The sequence below is a fragment of the Bos indicus x Bos taurus genome, chromosome 11, assembly GCF_003369695.1.
Source record: "Bos indicus x Bos taurus breed Angus x Brahman F1 hybrid chromosome 11, Bos_hybrid_MaternalHap_v2.0, whole genome shotgun sequence".
Taxonomy (NCBI): domain Eukaryota; kingdom Metazoa; phylum Chordata; class Mammalia; order Artiodactyla; family Bovidae; genus Bos; species Bos indicus x Bos taurus.
This window is the reverse complement of record NC_040086.1, coordinates 101,504,729-101,526,868: the sequence shown is the minus strand read 5'-3', so window position 1 is coordinate 101,526,868 and position 22,140 is coordinate 101,504,729. Positions and strand designations below refer to the sequence as shown.

Here is a 22,140-nt window from a genome sequence, read left to right as displayed (position 1 = left end):
AATATTTATGGATTTTTTAGGTTTCCAGGAATTTCTGGAAGATGGCCTCAGAGAATGTGAAAGGTTTCCTGACCTTTTGACTTGACTCCAGTACATGATTTAGAACACTCCAACGTCTGTACTTTATTTATTTTTGGCTGTGCTTGGTCTCAGTTGCTGCATGGGCTTTTTTCTAGTTGTGGTGAGTAGGGGCTATTCTTCATTACAGTGCTCAAGCTTCTCATCGTGATGTCTTCTCTTGTTGCAGAGTATGGGTTGTAGGGCACTCGGGCACAGTAGTTGTGGCTCCCAGGTTCTAGAGCACAGGCTCAATAGTTATGGTACACGGGTTTAGTTGCTCCAAGGCATGTGGAATTTTCTTGGACCAGGGATCGAACCTCTGTCTTCTGCATTGGCAGGTGGATTCTTCACCATTGAACCACCAGGGAAGCCCTCCAAAGTCTGTACTTTGAGAACATTGATAATTCTGTTTCTGTATATTTTCTATCAGTACTGAGTAGTTTGGAGCCTCCTTTATAGCACAGCTGTATGTCACCTTATGATGTTTGTTACTAACTGCTTTCATTGCATTATTTTTCATATGTCACAGATAAAAGTTTTTACAAGTAGTCTCAGATTGAGTTTAGCCAGGGATTGGTAAGCTGGCCAGCAGAATGTTCTGGATGTCATGGAGGCACATTTTAAGTTGAAGACAGGATCATCAGTAGGAAGTGTACCCATTCTCTACCAGAATAGTCCTAAAGTGTTATGTGATATTTTCTTTTAATCTTTCAATGTCTTCTTTTCTGGGTACAGGTGCAGAATGAGTACATGTTGTTGGTGTACCCCAGGTGGTACTTCCACCACTGACTTCCTACAACGCTATGCATCCAGGACCCACTCCAGTGAATTTCAGACAGCTGATGAAGACCTCTGCTACTGCTTGGAGTGTGTGGCTGAATACCACAAAGCAAGGGACGAATTGCCGTTCTTACATGAGGTAATTTATATGAGATGGGTGGTTTTTTCCTGAGCTTGATAACTAGAAAGGGGATACATTTGAACTGTATTGGAAGCATTCAAGGACCTTGACAGTATGATTTAAACTGTGAAGGTTAAAGTATTGCTAGTACCTAACTCATTACTTGTAGAGAGTGGGTGCTGAGTAATTGCTTATTAACTAATGGAATTGACACTTAAAGCAGAATTTTATAATTCTCCTTTTATAGTCATTTTATGTAAAGCAGTTTTATGAAATGTGTATGGGTTTTTTTTTTGGTTCCATGTTTTTATGTCATTGTGTTTGACAGTGTTACAGGCAGGTGTTTAAATGGCCAATAGTTACTTTTTTTTCTTCTTTTCATTTAAAAAAAAATTTAAATTATTTCTTTTAATTGGAGGCTAATTACTTTACACTATTGTGGCTTTTGCTGTACATCGACATGAGTCAGCCATGGGTGTACATGTATCCCCCCATCCTGAACCCCCCTCCCATCATCCTTGCCACCCTATCCTTCTGGGTTGTCCCAGAGCACTGGCTTTGAGTGCCCGTTACACTGGTCATCTGTTTTACACATGGTAATATACATGTTTCAATGCTATTCTCTCAAATTGTCCCACCCTTGCCTTCTTCCACATAGTCCAAAAGTCTGTTCTTTACATCTGTGTCTCTTGTGCTATCTTGCATATAGGGTCATTGTTATTGTCTTTTCTAAATTCCATATATATGCGTTGATATACTGTATTGGTGTTTCTCTTTCTGACTTACTTCACTCCGTGTAATAGGCTCCACTTACATCCACCTCATTAGAACTGACTCAAATGCGTTCTTTTTTATAGCTAAATAATATTCCATTGTGTATATGTACCAAAACTTCCTTATCCATTTGTCTGCAATGGACATCTAGGTCCCATGTCCTAGCTGTTGTCACTGCAGTGCTGCAGTGAACATTGGGATACATGTGTCTCTTTCCATTCTGGTTTCCTCAGTGTCTATCCCCAGCAGCAGGATTGCTGGGTCGTATGGCAGTTTTATTTCCATTTTTTTTAAGGAATTGCCACATGGTTCTCCATAGTGACTGCCAATTTGCATTCCCACCAACAGTGTAAGAGGGTTCCCTTTTTTCCACACACACTCCCATATTTATTGTTCGTAGACTTTGATGGCAGCCATTCTGACTGACGTGAGATGGTACCTCATTGTGGTTTTGCTTTGAATTTCTCTGATAATGAGTGATGTTGAGCATCTTTTCATGTGTTTGTTACCCATCTGTATATCTTTGGAGAAATGTCTGTTTAGTTTTTTGGCCCACTTTTTGATTGGGCTGTTTAGATTTCTGGTATTGAGCTGCATGAGCTGCTTATATGTTTTGGAGATTAATTCTTTGTCAGTTGTTTTGTTTGCTGTTCTTTTCTGCTATTCTGAAGGCTGCCTTCTCACCTTGCTTATAGCTTCCTTCATTGTGTAAAGCTTTTAGGTTTAATTAGGTCCCATTTGTCTATTTTTGTTTTTATTTCCATTACTCTGGGAGGTGGAATCATAGAGGATCTTGCTGTGATTTATGTCAGACAGTGTTCTGTGTTTTCCTCTAAGAGTTTTATAGTTTTTGGTCTTACATTTATATCTTTAATCCATTTTTAGTTTATTTTTGTGTATGGTGTTAGAAAATGCACTAGTTTCAATCTTTTACAGATGGTTGACCAGTTTTCCCAGCACCACTTGTTAAAGAGATTTATTTTTTCTCCATTGTATATTTTTGCCTCCTTTGTTGAAGATAAGGTGTCCATAGGTGTGTGGGTTTATCTCTGGGCTTTCTATTTTGTTCCATTGATGTATATTTCTGTGTCGGTACCATACTGTCTTGATGACTAGCTTTGTAGTATAGTCTGAAGTCAGGCAGGTTGATTCCTCTAGTTCCATTTTTCTTTTTCAAGATTGCTTTGGCTATTTAAGGTTTTTTGTATTTCCATACAAATTTTGAAATTATTTGTTCTAGTTCTTTGAAAAATACTGTTGGTAGCTTGATACGAATTGCATTGACTATAGATTGTTTTGGGTAGTATACTCATTTTCATTATATTGATTCTTCCAGTTCATGAACATGGTATATTCCTTCATCTATTTGTGTCATCTTTGATTTCTTTCATCAATGTTTTATAGTTTTCTATATATAAGTCTTCTGATTGTTTAGGTAAATTTATTCCTAAGTATTTTATTCTTTTTGTTGCAATGGTGAATGGGATTGTTTCCTTAATTTCTCTTTCTGTTTTCTGATTGTTAGTTTATAGGAATGCAAGGGATTCTTGTGTATTAATTTTATATCCTGCACCTTTACTGTATTCATTTATTAGCTCTAGTAATTTTCTGGTTGTGTCTTTTGGGTTTTCTATATAGATGATCATGTCATCTGCAAACTGAGAGTTTTACCTCCTTTCCAACCTGGATTCCCTTTATTTCTTTTTCTTCTCTGATTAGTGTGGCTAGGACTTTGAAAACTATGTTGAATAGTAGTGGTGAGAGTGGGTGTTCTTGTCTTGTTCCTGATTTTAGAGGAAATGCTTTCAGTTTTTCACCATTGAGGATTATGTTTGCTGTGAGTTTGTCATATATGGCTTTTATGTTGAGGTATGTTCCTTCTATGCCTGCTTTCTGGAGAGTTTTTAAATCATTAATGGGCGTTGAATTTTTCAAAGGCTTTCTCTGCATCTATTGAGATATACCATATGGTTTTTATCTTTCAATTTGTTAATATATGGTGTATCACATTGATTTGCAAATATTGAAGAATCCTTGCATCCCTGGGATAAACCCCCTTGGTCGTATGATCTTTTTAATATGTTGTTGGATTCTGTTTGCTAGAATTTTGTTGAGGACATTAGCATCTATGTTCATCAGCGATACTAAGCTGTAGTATTCTTTTTTTGTGGCATCTATGTCTGATTTTGATATTTGGGTGATGCCAAATTCAGATTTAAATTGAAGAAAGTAGGGAAAACCACTAGACCATTCAGGTATGACCTAAATCAAATCCCTTATGATTATACAGTGGAAGTGAGAAATAGATTTAAGGGACTAGATCTGATAGATAGAGTGCCTGATGAACTATGGACGGAGGTTCGTGACATTGTACAAGAGACAGGGATGAAGACCACCCCCATGGAAAAGAAATGCAAAAAAGCAAAATAGTTGTCTAAGGAGGCCTTCAAATACCTGTGAAAAGAAGAGAAGTGAAAAGCCAAGGAGAAAAGGAAAGATAAAAGCATCTGAATGCAGAGTTCCAAAGAATAACAAGGAGAGATAAGAAAGCCTTCCTCAGAGATCAGTGCAAAGAAATAGAGGAAAACAACAGAATGGGAAAGACTAGAGATCTCTGCAAGAAAATTAGAGATACCAAGGGAACATTTCATGCAAAGATGGGCTTGATAAAGGACAGAAATGGTATGGACCTAACAGAAGCAGATATTAAGAAGAGGTGGCAGGAATACACAGAAGAACTGTACAAAAAAGATATTCACGACCAAGATACTCACGATGGTATGATCACTTACCTAGAGCCAGACATCCTGGAATGTGAAGTCAAGTGGGCCTTAGAAAGCATCACTATAAACAAAGGTAGTGGAAGTGATGGCATTCCAGTTGAGCTATTTCAAATCCTGAAAGATGATGCTGTTAAAGTGCTGCACTCAATATGGCAGCACATTTGGAAAACTCAGCAGTGGCCACAGGACTGGAAAAGCTCAGTTTTCATTCCAATCCCAAAGAAAGGTAATGCCAAGGAATGCTCAAACTACCGCACAATTGCACTCACCTCACACGCTAGTAAAGTAATGCTCAAAATTCTCCAAGCCACGCTTCAGCAATATATGAACTGTGAAATTCCAGATGTTCAAGCTGGTTTTAGAAAAGGCAGAGGAACCAAAGATCCAATTGCCAACATCTGCTGGATCATCGAAAAAGCAAGACAGTTCCAAAAAAACATCTATTTCTGCTTTATTGACTATGCCAAAGCCTTTGACTGGATCACAATAAACAGTGGAAAATTCTGAAAGAGATGGGAATACCAGACCACCTGACCTGCCTCTTGAGAAACCTATATGCAGGTCAGGAAGCAACAGTTAGAACTGGACATTGAACAACAGACTGGTTCCAAATAGGAAAGTACGTCAAGTATGTCAAGGCTGTGTATTCTCACCCTGCTTATTTAACTTACATGCAGAGTACATCATGAGAAATGCTGGGCTGGAAGAAGCACAAGCTGGAATCAAGATTTCTGGGAGAAATATCAATAACCTCAGATATGCAGATGACACCACCCTTATGGCAGAAAGTGAAGAGGCACTAAAGAGCCTCTTGATGAAAGTCAAAGAGGAGAGTGAAAAAGTTGGCTTAAAGCTCAACATTCAGAAAACGAAGATCATGGCATCTGGTCCCATCACTTCATAGGAAATAGATGGGGAAACAGTGGAAACAGTGTCAGACTTTCTTTTTTGGGCTTCAGAATCACTGCAGATGGTGATTGCAGCCATGAAATTAAAAGACGCTTACTCCTTGGAAGGAAAGTTATGACCAACCTGGATAGCATATTCAACAGCAGAGACATTACTTTGCCAACAAAGGTCCGTCTATGGGGTCGCTGAGAGTCGAACAGTACTGAGTGACTTGACTTTCACTTTTCACTTTAATGCATTGGAGAGGGAAATGGCAACCCACTCCAGTGTTCTTTCTTGCCTGGAGAATCCCAGGGACAGGGGAGCCTGGTGGGCTGCCGTCTATGGGGTCGCACAGAGTCGGACACGACTGAAGCCACTTAGCAGCAGCAGCAGTCAAGGCTATGGTTTTTCCTGTGGTCATGTATGGATGTGAGAGTTGGCCTGTGAAGAAAGCTGAGCACTGAAGAGTTGATGCTTTTGAACTGTGGTGTTGGAGAAGACTCTTGAGAGTCCCTTGGGCTGCAAGAAGATCCAACCAGTCCATCCTAAAGGAGATCAGTCCTGGGTGTTCTTTGGAAGGAATGATGCTAAAGCTGAAACTCCAGTACTTTGGCCACCTCATGCAAAGAGTTGACTCATTGGAAAAGACTCTGATGCTGGGAGGGATTGGGTGCAGGAGGAAAAGGGGACATAGAGGATGAGATGGCTGGACGGCATCACTGACTCAATGGACGTGAGTTTGAGTGAACTCCGGGAGTTGGTGATGGACAGGAAGGCCTGGAGTGCTGCAATTCATGGGGTCTCAAAGAGTTGGACACAAGTGAGCAACTGAACTAAACTGATAGAATGAGTTTGGGAGTTTACCTTCCTCTGCAATTTTCTGGAAGAGTTTGAATGGGATGGGTGTTAGCACTTCTCTAAATTTTTGCTAAAATTTACCTGTGAAGCCAGATTCTGCGCTTTGGTATGTTAGAAGATTTTTTATTACAGTTTTGATTTCTGTGCTTGTGATGGGTCTGTTAAAGCTTTTCTGTTTATTCCTGGTTCAGTTTTGGAAGGTTATACTTTTCTAATAATTTGTCCATTTCTTCCAAGTTGTCCATTTTTTTGGTATATAATTGCTTATAGTAGTCTTTGATCTTTTGTATTTCTGTGTTGTCTGTTGTGATTTCTCCACTTTCATTTCTAATTTTATTGATTTGATTCTTTTTTTTCCTTGGTGAGTCTGGCCAAAGATTTGTCTATTTTATTTATCTTCTCAAAAAACCAGCTTTTACTTTTGTTGAGTTTTGATATAGTCTCCTTTGTTCTTTTTCACTTTATCTCTGCTCTAATTTTCATGATTTCTTTCCTTCTACTAACTTCAGGATTCTTTTCACTTTTTCTAGTTGCTTTAGGTGTAAAGTTAGGTTGTTTATTTGATGTTTCTCTTGTTTCTTGAGGTAGGCTTGTGTTGCCATGAGCCTCCCTCTTAGCACTGCTTTTACTGAACCCCATAGATTTTGGAAAATTATTGTAAATTTTAGATTTAAATGAAGAAAGTAGGGAAAACCACTGGACCATTCATGTATGACCTAAATCAAATCCCTTGTGATTATACAGTGGAAGTGACAAATAGATTCAAGGGATTAGATCTGATAGAGTGCCTGAAGAACTATGGATGGAGGTTTGTAACATTGTACAGGAGGCAGTGATCAAGACCATCTCCAAGAAAAAGAAATGCAAAAAGGCAAAACGGTTGTCTGAGAAGGCCTTACAAGTATCTGTGAAAAGAGAAGCTAAAGGCAAAGGAGAAAGGAAAGATATACCCATTTGAATGCAGAGTTCAAAGAAGAACAAGGAGAGACAAGAGAGCCTTCCTCAGTGATCAGTGCAAAGAAATAGAGGAAAACAATAGAACGGGAAAGACTAGAGATCTCTTCAAGAAAATTAGAGTTCCAAGGGAGCATTTCATGCAAAGATGGGCACAATAAAGGATAGAAGTGGAATGGACCCAGCAGAAGCAGAAGATATTGAATAGAGGTGGCAACAATATACAGAAGAACTATACAAAAAAGATCTTAATGACTCAGATAACCACGATGGTGTAATCACTCACCTAGAGCCAGACATCCTGGAATGCAAAGTCAAGTGGGCCTTAGGAAGCCTCACTACAAACAAAGCTAGTGGAGGTGATGGAATTCCAGTTGAGCTGTCTCGAATTCTAAATGATGATGCTGTGAAAGTGCTGTACTCAATATCCCAGCAAATTTGGAAAACTCAGCAGTGGCCACAGAACAGGCAAAGGTCAGTTTTCATTCCAGTCCCAAAGAAAGGCAGTGCCAAAAATTGTTCAAAGTACTGCATAGTTGCACTCATCTCACATTCTAGCAAAGTAATGCTCAAAATTCTCCAAGCCAGGCTTCAACAGTACATGAACCATGAACTTCCAGATGTTCAGGCTGGTTTTAGAAAAGGCATAGTGCCAACATCCGCTGGATCATGGAAAAAGGAAGAGTTCCAGAAAAACATCTATTTATGCCTTATTGACTATGCCAAAGCCTTTGACTGTGGATCACACAAACTGGAAAATTCTTCGAGATGGAAATACCAGACCACCTCACCTGCCTCCTGAGAAATATGTGTGCAAATCAGAAAGCAACAGAAATGGACATGGAACAATAGGCTGGTTCCAAATTGGGAAAGGCATCAAGGCTGTATATTGTTACCCTTCTTACTTAACTTGCAGAGTACATTATGCGAAATGCCAGGCTGGATGAAGCACAAGCTGGAATCAAGGTTGCTGGGAGAAATATCAATAACCTCAGATATGCAGATGACACCACCCTTATTGCAGAAAGTGGAGAACTAAAGAGCATCTTGATGAAAGTGAAAGAGGAAAGTGAAAATGCTAGCTTAAAAGTCAAAATTCAGAAAACTAAGATCATGGCATCTGGTCCCATCATTTCATGGCAAATACATGGGGAAACAATGGAAACAGTGGGAAACTTGCTTTTTTGGGTTCCAGAATCACTGCAGATGGTGACTGTAGCCATGACATTAAAAGATGCTTGCTCTTTTGAAGAAAACCTATGACCAACCTAGACAGCGTATTAGAAACCCAGAGACATTACTTTGCGAACAAGGGTCCACCTAGTCAAAGCGATGGTTTTCCAGTAGTCATATATGGATGTGAGACCATAAAGAAAGCTGAGTGCCAAAGGATTGATGCTTTTGAACTCTGGTGTTGAAGAGTCTTGAGAGTCCCTTGGACTTCAAGAAGATCCAACCAGTCCTTTTAAAGGAAATCAGTCCTGAATACTCACTGGATGGACTGATGCTGAAGCTCTTGTACCTTGGCCACCTGATGAGAAGAACAGACTCATTAGAAGAGACCCTGATGCTAGGAAAGATTGAAGGCTGGAGGAGAAGGTGATGACAGAGAATGAGATGTTTGGATGGCATCACTAACTCGATGGACATGAGTTTGAGCAAGCTCCGGGAGTTGGTGATGGATGATAGGGAGGCCTGGCGTTCTGCAGTCCATGGGGTCGCAGAGAGTCAGACACAACTGAGCAACTGAACTAATAGGTTTGGGATTGTCTTGTTTGCATTTGTTTCTATGCATATTTTGATTTCCTTTTTGATTTCTTTCTTGATCTGGTTATTCAGAAGCATGTTGTTCAGCCTCCATGTTTGTATTTTTAATAATTTTTTTTTTCATCTAAGCATATTGTGATCAGGAAAGATGCTTGAAATGATTTCAATTTTTAAAAATTTCAGTTCAGTTCAGTCGCTCAGTCATGTCCGACTCTTTGCGACCCCATGAATTGCAGCACTCCAGGCCTCCCTGTCCATCACCAACTCCTGGAGTTCGCTCAAACTCACGTCCATTGAGTCGGTGATGCCATCCAGCCATCTCATCCTCTGTCATCCCCTTTTCCTCCTGCCCCCAATCCCTCTCAGCATCAGAGTCTTTTCCAGTGAGTCAACTCTTCACATGAGGTGGCCACAGTACTGGAGTTTCAGCTTTAGCATCATTCCTTCCAAAGAACACCCAGGACTGATCTCTTTTAGGATGGACTGGTTGGATCTTCTTGCAGCCCAAGGGACTCTGAACAGTCTTCTCCAACACCACAGTTCAAAAGCATCAATTCTTCGGTGCTCAGCTTTCTTCATAGGCCAACTTTCACATCCATACATGACCACTGGAAAAACCATAGCCTTGATTAGATGGACCTTTGTTGGCAAAGTAATGTCTCTGCTTTTGAATATGCTATCCAGGTTGGTCATAACTTTCCTTCCAAGGAGTAAGCGTCTTTTAATTTCATGGCTGCAATCACCATCTGCAGTGATTTTGAAGCCCAAAAAAGAAAGTCTGACACTGTTTCCACTGTTTCCCCATCTATTTCCTATGAAGTGATGGGACCAGATGCCATGATCTTCGTTTTCTGAATGTTGAGCTTTAAGCCAACTTTTTCACTCTCCTCTTTGACTTTCATCAAGAGGCTCTTTAGTTCCTCTTCACTTTCTGCCATAAGGGTGGTGTCATCTGCATATCTGAGGTTATTGATATTTCTCCCAGAAATCTTGATTCCAGCTTGTGCTTCTTCCAGCCCAGCATTTCTCATGATGTACTCTGCATGTAAGTTAAATAAGCAGGGTGAGAATACACAGCCTTGACATACTTGACGTACTTTCCTATTTGGAACCAGTCTGTTGTTCAATGTCCAGTTCTAACTGTTGCTTCCTGACCTGCATATAGGTTTCTCAAGAGGCAGGTCAGGTGGTCTGGTATTCCCATCTCTTTCAGAATTTTCCACTGTTTATTGTGATCCAGTCAAAGGCTTTGGCATAGTCAATAAAGCAGAAATAGATGTTTTTTTGGAACTGTCTTGCTTTTTCGATGATCCAGCGGATGTTGGCAATTGGATCTTTGGTTCCTCTGCCTTTTCTAAAATTTACCAAGGCTAAATTCATGGCCCAGGATGTGATCTGTCCTGGAGAATGTTCCATGTGCACTCGAGAAAAAGGTGAAATCCATTATTTTCGGATGAAATGCCCTATAGATATCAATTAGGTCTGACTGTCGATTGTATCATTTAAAGTTTGTGTTTCCTTGGTAATTTCCTGTTTTTATTGATCTATCCATAGGTATGAGTGAGGTATTAAAGCCCCCCACTGCTACTTTGTTACTATTAATTTCCCCTTTCATACTTGTTATCATTTGCCTTACATATTGAGGTGCTTCTATGTTGGGTGCATGTATATTTATAATTGGTATATCATCTTCTTGGATTGACCCTTTGATCACTATATAGTATGTCCTTTTTTGTCTCTTAAGCTCATTTTATCTGATATGAGTATTCCTAGTCCTGCTTTCTTTTAGTCTCCATTTGCATGAAATGTCTTTTCCAGCCCTTCGCTTTCAGTATATATGTGTTCCTAGGTTTGAGGTGGGTCCCTTGTAGATAGCATATATAGGGGTTGTTTTTGCATCCATTCAGCCAGTCTCTGTGTTTTGGTTGGAGCATTTAACCCATTTACATTTAAGGTAATTATTAGTAAGTATGATCCTGTTACCATTTATTTTGTTGCTTTGGGTTTTTTTGTTTTTTTGTTTTTTAATCTTTTCTGTGTTTCCTGTCTAGAGAAGATCCTTTAGCATTTGTTGAAGAGCTGGTTGGTGGTGCAGAATTCTCTCAGCTTTTGCTTGTCTGTAAAGCTTTTGATTTTTCCTTCATATCTGAATGAAATCTTTGCTGGGTAGAGTAATCTTTGTTGTAGGTTTTTCTCTTTCATCACTTTAAGTATGTCCTGCCATTCCCTTCTGGCCTGAAGAGTTTCTGTTGAAAGATCATTTATTATCCTTATGGGGATCCCCTTGTGTGTTATTTGTTGCTTTTCCCTTGGCTGCTTTTAATATTTGCTCTTTGTGTTTGATCTTTGTTAGTTTGATTAACAAACTAACAAAGTTTTGGGTTGTTTTGCCTTGGGTTTATCCTGTTTGGTATTCTGGATTTCTTGGACTGGGTGGCTATTTCCTTCCCTATTTTAGGGAGGTTTTTGACTATTAAGTATTTTCTCATGGCCTTTCTATTTGTCTTCTTTTGGGACACCTATGATTCGAATATTGGGGCATTTAGCATTGTCCCAGAGGTCTCTGCGATTGTCCTTATTTCAATTCTTTTTTCCTCTCTGCTTCATTTATTTCCACCATTCTATCTTCCACCTCACTTACTCTCTCTTCTACCTCTGTTATCCTCCTGTTGGTTCCCTCCAGAGTGCTTTTAATCTCAGTTATTGCGTTGTTCATTACTGATTGACTCTTCTTTATTTCTTCTAGGTCCTTGTTAAACATTTCTTGCATCTTCTCAATCTTTGTCTCTAGTCTTATTTATCTGTAACTCCCATTTTGTTTTCAAGATTTTGGATCATCTTTACTGTCATTATTCTGAATTCTTTTTCAGGTAGACTGTCTCCTATTTTGTTTGATTTAGTGGGTTTTTATCATGTTCCTTTATCTGCTGAATATTTATCTACGTTTTCATTTTGTTTAGATTGCTGTGTTCGGGGTGCCCTTTCTGCCAGCTGGAAGTTCATGGTTCCTCTTAATTGTGGAGTTTGCTCCCTGTGGATGTGTTTGGACTAGTGGCTTGTCAAGGTTTCCTGGTTGAGGGAGCTTGTGTCTGTGTTCTGGTGGGTGGAGCTGGAGCTCTTCTCTCAGGAGTGCATTGAAGTGTCCAATAGTGAGTTTTGGGGTGCCTGTGGGTTCATCATGGCTTTGGGAAGCCCATCTTTTAATGTTGAGGGTTGTGTTCCTGTTTTGCTGGAGAATTAGTGTGGTTTGTCTTGCACTGAATCTTTTTGTCTTTTGGGTGGAGCTTGGTTTTAGTGTAGGTATGGAGAATTTTGCATGAGCTCTTGTCTATTAAAGTTCCCTGGAGTCAGGGGTTCTCTGATGTTTTAAAGTTTTAGAGTTAAGCCTACTGACTCTGGCTTTTGGTCCTTTTCTTACAGTAACCTCAAGACTTCATACAGCATACAGCACAGAAGATTAAACCCTTAGGTTAATGGTGAAACAATTCTCCATGGCCAGGAACACCCAGAGAGATACACAGAGTTATATAGAGAAGAGAATAGGGAGGAGGGAGGTAGAGGTTACTAGGAGGAGAAAGGGGAGTCAAAAGGACAGAGAGCATTCTAGCCAGTAATCAAATCCCTTAGTGAAAATGGATACTGAAGATGAGATTCTTAAAGGTACAAAATTGATAACAAAAAGAAGCAAAGAGTAGAGGTAGAGGTTAGACTTTCAGAAATGCAATATAAAAAATATAAAACAAAATCACAAAAATTTTAAAAACATATATATGGAATTTGATTTTTTAAAAAAGCTTTTTTTGGGGGTGGGTGTTAATAGTAGGCTGTGAAAATGAAAGTTAAAGGAGTAAATAACTCAAAGTTTTAAAAAACTTAAAAAGTGGTAATAGTAAAAATATATCTAGGAATTTCTCTGGTGCTCTTGTGGGCATTGTGGGGTCAGTTCAGTGTCAGATAGTCCTTTGTTCTGGCTTGTACTTGTTCCCGAGGTCTACAGGTGCCTCAAATGCACTGTCTTGGTATTAAGTGCAGGGTTTTAGTTTGTTGCACCTGTCACTTCCAGAATGGTTCCTCTTCCTTTGTTTATTTTGGCTTCCTCTGTTCTCAAGTCTCTTCAGTGTCTAATTTCTGCTCTGACACAAGGGGTGAAGGTGGCCACTTATTCAGGCTCACTTGTTCAGATGTGTTGTGGGAGGGAGGGATACTGCAACAGATCTGCTGGCACGTGTCGGGCGTGCCTGCAGTGGATGGACCACCCTGGGTTTGCCACAGCCCGAGGCTCAGGCTCCAGGGTGCTCTGCAAGGGCTCTGTCCCAGGTGGGCCCTGCATCTTGTGCACGTTCCATGTCTCAGCTGCTTAGGTTCTTGGGCGCTCCATAAGGGCACAGACCCAGATGGGCTGTGCGTTTTGTACCCTTCCCAAGTCTGAGCAGCTCAGGTGACCAGGTGCTTGGTGAGCTCACTGTCTCAGGCGGGCCGTGCATCTTACTCACCTCCCCGGTCCTGGATGCTTGGTTTCCTGGGTGTGCTACAAGAGCAGAGTCCCAGGTGTGCTATGTGTCTCCCATGGAGAGCTGATCAGGCTGTGACACTCCTGGTAGATGTCAACCATCCAGGATCCCAGGAAGATGTGGTTAGCAGTTGGGAGCCTGCTCACAGTTTGGTGGAAGATGCGGACCCTGGGGCCAAGATTGAAGCAGCACTTTGCCTTCTGGCTCTGGCTGTTGGATGCCTCCCTTCGGCCTCCGGAGATGGAGGGCCGTATATGGCAGCTGGCTTGCTCTCCTTTGGTATTTGCTCAATCCTTTGTTCTGTGAGCGTGCCAGGGGTCACTATGCAGTGTTAGAGCCTTTTGCGGGAAAGGTGTTTTTTTATTTTTTTGTCTCTGACCATCCCATGGTTTGGGTAGCTATCTCATATGAGCTCCTCAGATTGTCTTCAGGACATTCGGGCCCGGACCTTACCCTAAGGACCAGTGATGCAGCCTGCGCCTCCCTGCGTAGTCCCCAGTCACTGGTGGCAGACGCAAGCAAGCATCTGTGCCACTTTTCCATCTCCACTTAGAGTTGCAGTTAGGCACGTGTTCTGTGGATTTTTTTTTTCTTGGCCTTCCAGTTACGTTGCCCTTTGAGATTCCAAAACTCCCCACAGACAGGCATGTGAGAGGGTTTCCTACTGTGTGGAAACTTCTTCACGACTCCCTCCTCAGGACGGTCTCTGTGCTTAAATCTTTTGTCTCTGATTTGTCTTTTATATTTTGTCCTACCTCCTTTCAAAGAGGTTGGGCTGCCTTTCTGGATGCCTGATGTCCTCTACCAGCGTTCAGAAGTTGTTTTATGGAAGTTGCTTAACGTTCAGATAATCTTCTGATAAATTCGTGGGGGAGTAAGTGGTCTCCCTGTCCTATTCCTCTACCTTGTTGGGACCACTCCTCTCTCTTTTCATTTTTCTAACGGGTAGGTGGTATAAGTCAGTGAAGTGAAAGTGTTACTTGCTCAGTCATCTCGTGACTCTTTGGATCCCATTGAACATGTAGCAGCTTCTCTGTCTATGGAATTCTCTAGGCAGGAATACTGGAGTGGGTAACCCTTCCTTTCTCCAGGGAATCTTCCTGACCCAGGGACTGAACCTCCTGCATTGCAGGTGGATTCTTTACCACGTGAACTACCAGGGAAGCCCCCAAAATCATTAAGGAGAAGCATATTTTTTATTGATAGTAATCAAAATGAAATACAATTTTAAATGTGTGGCTTTGAATATTTAGTTTATTACATATATCTGATGGAAAATGAAACACAGACCATAGAGATACGTATAATACCACGAAGAGGAGAGGGGATGCTTACGAACCTACTGAGAAAACTTTGACATGTACAGAATTCTCTAGCTATTAACCTAAGAAGTGTCTTAATGCTAAAACTGATGTTTCGAGGTAGTTACCTCTGGCTGGAACATGAAAGGGGAGTCACAAAAGGCCCAGCTTGTGCCTTAACAAAGAAGCTCCACCTTCTCCTTTCCAACAGAGTGTAGTTGACAGAGATATTGATGTATTATAGCAAAACTCCACAAAAGCAATGTTTTAAACATCTCATACTCTGTGTGCTCATGTTCCTGTATCGTAAAAGCCACATAAAAGTTGCAAAGCCATGTTTAGTGACTGGTTTCTTTAAATAAATCTAATATGTGGTGTTAGTACTTCTTTAAACTTCTGAATTTTTATACTCAGGAAAAAGCTTTCTAGAAGGATCACTGCATGCAGTATATTTTGTTGATAATAAGATACAGAGCACATGGTTCATTTTTCTTTTCCTGTAGGTTTTATGGGAATTAGAAACCTTACGTCTCATAAATCACTTTGAAAGATCCATGAAGGCAGAAATTGGAGATGATGATGAGTTATATATAGTAGACAACAACGGAGAGGCACAGCTGTTCGATTTCACTGGCCAAGACTTTGAAAATAAGCTTCGAGTTCCTCTTCTTGAAATACTGAAATATCCATATCTGCTTTTACATGAGCATGTCAGTGAGTATCTTGGGTGTTTTCACAGTTGTATCAGTTTTATTTTAAGAATCGTAAGAATTTTGGTTATCTATACTGAAAAATCTGTTCCTTAAATGTATAATTAGGGTACTTGGTATTTTTTCCAAACATAGTAAAGTGAATTACACAGTGAATACCATATATATACCACATAGATGATTCTGCACTTGCTAACATGTAACTCTACTTGCTTTATCTGTCCATTTATTCATCTGTTCATTCAGTTAATTTTCATTCTTGGAATCTGCTTATAGCAGGGTTTCTCAGACCTGGCACTGTTGACATTTTGAACTGGATAATTCTTGGTGGGTGGGCCTGTAGGATGTTACAGGAACATCCCTGACCTCTCTCCACTAGATGTCAGTAGTGGCTTTCTCTCCCTTCTGCCCTGGTTGTGACCACCAAAAATGTCTCTAAAGTAAAAGTAAATGCCTCTCAGTTATGTCTGACTCTTTGCGACCCCATGGACTGTAGCCTACCAGGTTCCTCCGTCCATGGGATTCTCCAGGCAAGAACACTGGAGTGGGTTACCATTTCCTTCTCCAATGCATGAAAGTGAAAAGTGAAAGTGAAGTCGCTCAGTTTGTCTACTTGAAAGTTATACAGTCGTGTCCAACTCCTAGCGACTCCATGGACTGCAGTCTACCAGGCTCCTCCGTCCATGGGATTTTCCAGGCAAGAGTACTGGAGTGGGGTGCCATTGCCTTCTCCGAAAAATGTCTCTAGATAGTGCCAAATGTCCCGTGGGAGTTGAGGGGTGGGGCCAGAGAGAGGCAAAATTGCCAGATTCAGAACCACTGGTCTATAGTAGTTTTTAGTAATTACTCTGACATAGCATATTATAACTGCCTAGGTTTTGGTCCTTTGTATTTGCATTTCTTAATACAAATCTCTTGAAGATATTTTTCTGATCTGTCAAATCTAACAAAACAACAGTACCTTTAGGTACCTACTACTGTATCTAGGCCATGTTCAGATTTTTCCAGTAGTTGCAGAATTTTTTTGGCAGGTTTATTTAAATTAGAGTGCAGTCAAGGACTTTGCATTGGTTGCATTTAGTTCATGTTTCTTACGTCTTTTAATCCAGAATCATTTACTCTTACATACACGCACACGTATTTTTTTTCATTTGCTGTAACTTTTGCTGAGACCAAGAGGTTTACCCTGTAGAATAATGCACTCACTAGATATTTTTATTGCTGTCTTGTCATGTTATTTAACTTATTTCTCTATTCTATTTCAGTATACTGAAAAGTAGATCTAAAGATTTACTAGAGAAATCAGTTATTTCTAAATAAATTCAAAGTAGATTTTTAAACTCTTTAATAAGCCACTTTTCAAGCATTTATTAAACAGTACCATATCTAGAAAAGTATATAAGCTTATTAGTTTTTCATAAATACACTTGTGTAGCTGGCATCCAGGTCAAGAAACAAAAAAAAAACATCAACACCCCAGGAGTTGTTCTCCTACTTTTCCAGTCATTATTCCTCTTCCCCAAAGCTAACCACTGTCACTGTGACATTCTTTTGAGGCTTGATGAGTTGACTCATCTGATAGGATGCATGTGTAAGTCTGTTCAGTAAACTTCTGGAAGTAATGAAGAAATTTCCATAAAGCAGTGGGGTTAGGATAGTGCTGGCACAGATAGACTGATGGGAACAGTATAGAGAGTCGAGAAGAAACCAAGTATATTTGGGGAATTTAGTGTTTGATGATGATAGTATTTCAACCAGTGGAGGAAATGGGGTACTTGGTAACTGAGAGTAGGACAAAATAGCCATTTGTGGATAAAGTTGATACCACTCTGATACAAAATGAAGTCCATGTGGGGTCAACATGTAGAATGCTAATGGAATTGGACTATAACCCTACTTCCAAGAAGATGCCCTCTGGAGATAATTATGCCCTGTGTGAAAGAAGATGTTTGTACTAATAAAGTCAGTCATTCATAGGAATATATTATGAATTACATGATGACTACCGTATATATACCACAGTCTTTCAGAAGATTGAATACTGTTCCTACATTTACACCATTTTTTGCCTCAGTTTAAAAAAAAGAAAAATGAGAAACTTCATTTACTTAGAGGGTAACCGAAGAAGCCAGATTTAGGGAATCTTGTTAAGTTGATAAGTTTTGTCTTACATTTACTGCTTTATTTTTTCTGTTTAGATGAATTATGTGTTGAAGCACTTTGCCGGATGGAACAAGCTAATTGCTCCTTTCAAGTTTTTGACAAACATCCAGGGATCTATTTATTTTTGGTTCATCCCAATGAAATGGTAAGTGTCAGTGACAGGCAGTAGAAGAGGATATCTTCTTTTGTACCAATAGATGACTAACTATAATAGAAGTTTTGGTGTGTACATTGTGTAAAATATTTGCCAAAATTATTCTTTTGTTGTAAAATTACTGCAGTTAAGGAGAGAGTGCTTTAGTGGGGGTGGGGGGTCAAAGAAGAAGAGATTTAAGAGAGTAAGGAATCCTTCTGACAGGTGATGCTCCAATTTAAAAGCCAAGGGAATGATTCAGACTTCTTTTAATATGTTGACCTGAGCTAATGAAGGACTGTTCTCTGTTGCTTTTCTTGCCAGCCTGCCCTACTCCAAGCACATGGAAATACCGCTTAAAACATTTAAGATTATTTTGTTAGTGAACGAGGTTTTTAAAAGGTGATGAGGTATGGGGAGGACAAGAAGATTAGTTCCTAGGTGCTGGACAGAAGGAGGAACAGAAGGAGGACACTAAGAATCAGAGCAGTAGGTAAAACAGAAGCAGAGAGCAACTCCAGAGTTTTGGAACCTGACGTTGAGCTGATGGCTGGGGTTTGCAGATTTATCACATGTGATGAGGCAGCATGTGCTGTGGGTCTGTGCACATTGGCCTCTTGAGTTACAGTGTTAAAAGTTGTGCAGGGCAGCTCTGCTGATGGAGGGCCAGTAAAGAGCCTTTAAGTGGCAAAGAAAGAACATGTTAATGGTGTTTCAAGAAAAATGGTGATGAATTTCAGTCTCTTCTGTGCCAAACCCTAACAATGATAGAAAAAAAATTCAAAAACAGATGAATTTGAAAAGCTGTAAAATCACACAGTTCAATTCCTTTGAACCAGTAAGGGAGCACAAGCACAAAGTGATGAGTGGTGGAAACTTGTAGTCCTGGCTGGCAGTAGGTAGCAGGGGATTGAGTTTGTGCAGGATAACAGGAATTACAAGTGTACTCGATGCTAGGGTAGACCCAGAGTCAAGGGCTCTGCTTAAATGAGATGGGGCCTTCCTTCCTGTGAAAGAAGATTGACAGAAAGTACCACCAGCGGCTGTCTAGGACTGGCTTTCTTAAAGCTGCAAACCAGTAGAGGAAGCTGGTCCAGCTGAACAACCAGGTCCTGGTTCTGCCATTGCAGGCTTCGGGACTGAGTCTGCAGGGCCAGGAGTGACTGGATTCTTCACTATAGGCTTATTTTAGAGGTGAGGAAACTGAGTCAGGAGACTTATCCACGGTTATACATTCTAGTTTGTGGTGACTGGGATTTGTGTACAGGCAACCTGACTCCATAAAGTAGCCTGTGGGAGAGGCCTCAGGTTGGGCGGTCATAGACCCAGGTGTGCATTCTGGGTGGATCATTCGCCAACTGTGGGACTTTGGGCAAGCCCCTCACCTACTGGGATTCCCTGGTGGCTCAGCTGGTAAAAAATCTGCCTGCAATGTGGGAGACTTGGGTTTGATCCCTGGTTGGGGAAGATCCCCTGGAGAAGGGAATGGCAACCCACCCCAGTATTCTTGCTTGGAGAATTCCAGAGACAGAGGAGTCTGGTGGGCTGCTGTCCATGGGGATGCAAGGAGTTGAACACGACTGAACGACTAACACGCAACCTGACTCCAGAGTCCTTATGCCTTTATTTTTTTTTTTAATTTTATTTGGAAATAATTTAAAATACAGAAAATTCTCAGGAATAAAAAAGGTAGCAAACAGTCTGTATACTCTTTATCCATATTCACCAGGTATTAACATTTCACTCTCTTTGCGCTATCTTTTGCTTTCAGTTAACTACAAAACTTTTTTGTTCTCTGAACTATTTGAGAGTAGGTTGCATATATCATGACTGTTTGCCTTTTAAGACTTTATTGTATATTTCATAAGAATAATTATTATAATATTATAAACTTCAGTGAACAGTGAATTTAATGTTGATACAGTAAGGTCTATTTTCCAGTTGTGTCAGGTAATCCATTGTACTTAGTAGCATTTTCCGCCATACTCTGAGATTATTTTGGTTAGCTTTCTGTGATTGTGACTTTTCATTCTGGAATCTGATGGATTGTAATTCTTGTTTCTTCTGTCTGCCCTCTGATGGAAGAGGATAAGAGGTTTGTGCAAGCTTCCTGTTGGGAGGGATTGGCTGGACTGGCTATGGGGAAAACTGCTCTGAGGGGTGGGACCATGCAGAGTAAATCTTTAATCCAATTGTCTGCTGATGGGTGGGGCTGTGCTCCCTCCCTGTTAATTGCTTGCCCTGAGGCAACCCAATCATGGAGTCTGTAGGCTCTATAGTGAGGCTATGGGCTCTATGGCAGGGCTATTGGCATTCTGCCTCCAAGAGGATTTAGGCCAAGGTGTGCCTCCCAGGTCTGCTGCTCCCAGTGCCCCTGCCTCTGCCAACCCATGCCTTCACTGAAGACCCTCAGACATGCAAGGCAGGTCTGGCTCAATCTCTTGTGGGGGTCACTGCTCCTTTCCCCTGGGTCCTGGTACACACAGCGTTTTTCTTGTGCTCTTCAAGAGTTCTGTTTCCCCCAAGTCCTTGCCGAATGCCAAGGTTGGGATGTCTGATGTGGGGCCTAGAACCTTTGCAGCAGTGAGAGAACTTCTTTGGTATTAATTGTTCTCCGGTTTGTGGGTTGCCACCTGGTGAGATTGGGATTTGATTTTAATGTGTCTGCAGCCCTCCTACCATATCCTTGCGGCTTCTCCTTTGTCCTAGAAGTTCCTATAAGACCTTCTAGAACTAACACCCAAAAAAGATAACCTTTTCATCATAGGGGACTGGAATGGAAAAGTAGGAAGTCACGAAATACCTGGAGTAACAGGCAAGTTTGGTCTTGGAGTACAAAATGAAGCAGGGCAAAGGCTAGAGTTTGGCCAAGAGAACACACTGGTCATAGCAAACAGCATCTTTTAACATCACAAGAAACTACTCTACACGTGGGCATCACCAGATGGTCACTACCAAAATCATATTGATTATAAACATGTCAGCAAATTTGGAAAACTCAACAGTGGCCACAGGACTGGAAAAGCTCAGTTTTCATTCCAATCCCAAAGAAAGGTAATGCCAAAGAATGCTCAAACTACCGCACAGTTGCACTCATCTCACACACTAGTAAAGTAATGCTCAAAATTCTTCAAACCAGGCTTCAGCAATACATGAACTGTGAACTTCCAGATGTTCAAGCTGGTTTTAGAAAAGGCAGAGGAACCAGACATCAAATTGCCAACATCTACTGGATCATCGAAAAAGCAAGAGAGTTCCAGAAAAACATCTATTTCTGCTTTATTAACTATGCCAAAGCCTTTGACTGTGTGGATCACAAGGAAAATTCTGAAAGAGATGGGAATACCAGACCACCTGACCTGCCTCTTGAGAAACGTACATGCAGGTCAGGAAGCAACAGTTAGAACTGGACATGGAACAACAGACTGGTTCCAAATAGGAAAAGAAGTACATGAAGGCTGTATATTGTCACCCTGCTTATATAACTTCTATGCAGAGTACATCATGAGAAACGCTGGGCTGGAGGAAGCACAAGCTAGAATCAAGATTGCCGGGAGAAATATCATTAACCTCCGATATGTAGATGACACCAACCTTATGGCAGAAAGTGAAGAAGAACTAAAGAGCCTCTTGATGAAAGTGAAAGAGGAGAGTGAAAAAGTTGGCTTAAAGTTCAACATTCAGAAAACGAAGATCATGGCATCTGGTCCCATCACTTCATGGCAAATAGATGGGGAAACAGTGTCAGACTTTACTTTGGGGGGCTCCAAAATCACTGCAGATGGTGATTGCAGCCATGAAATTAAAAGACGCTTGCTACTTGGAAGGAAAGTTATGACCAACCTAGACAGCATATTCAAAAACAGAGCATTATTTTGCCAACAAAGATCCATCTAGTCAAGGCTATGGTTTTCCTAGTAGTCATATATGGATGTGAGAGTTGGAGTATAAAGAAAGCTGAGCACTGAGGAATTGATGCTTTTGAACTGTGGTGTTGGAGAAGACTCTTGAGAGTCCCTTGGACTGCAAGGAGATCCAACCAGTCCATCCTAAAGGAGATCAGTCCTGGGTGTTCATTGGAGGGACTGATTTTGAAGCTGAAACTCCAGTACTTTGGCCACCTCATACGGAGAGCTGACTCATTTGAAAAGACCCTGATGCTGGGTAAAGTTTGAGAGCAGGAGGAGAAGGGGATGACAGAATGAGATGGTTGGATGGCATTACTAACACAATGAACATGGGTTTGGGTGGACTCCAGGAGTTGGTGATGGACAGGGAGGCCTGGCGTCCTGTGGTGCATGTGGTCACAAAGTCGGACACGACTGAGCGACTGA

The 22,140-nt window shown here is 40.8% G+C and overlaps 1 protein-coding gene across 5 annotated transcripts in view; it reads left to right on the top strand.

Moving 5' to 3' along the window:
• Positions 1-22,140, top strand: part of SETX (senataxin) — a 90,831-nt gene that overhangs the window by 7,587 nt on the left and 61,104 nt on the right. For 3 of the 5 annotated variants that reach the window (XM_027556646.1, XM_027556644.1, XM_027556649.1), the window contains 3 exons: positions 796-979; positions 15,304-15,514; positions 17,709-17,818. In XM_027556646.1, coding sequence (XP_027412447.1) covers positions 803-979; positions 15,304-15,514; positions 17,709-17,818 — 498 coding nt within the window. In that variant the 5' untranslated portion in view covers positions 796-802. Of the gene's footprint in view, positions 1-20; positions 182-795; positions 980-15,303; positions 15,515-17,708; positions 17,819-22,140 lie in introns of all 5 variants that reach the window. The other 2 variants (XM_027556647.1, XM_027556648.1) reach the window with 1 other exon arrangement.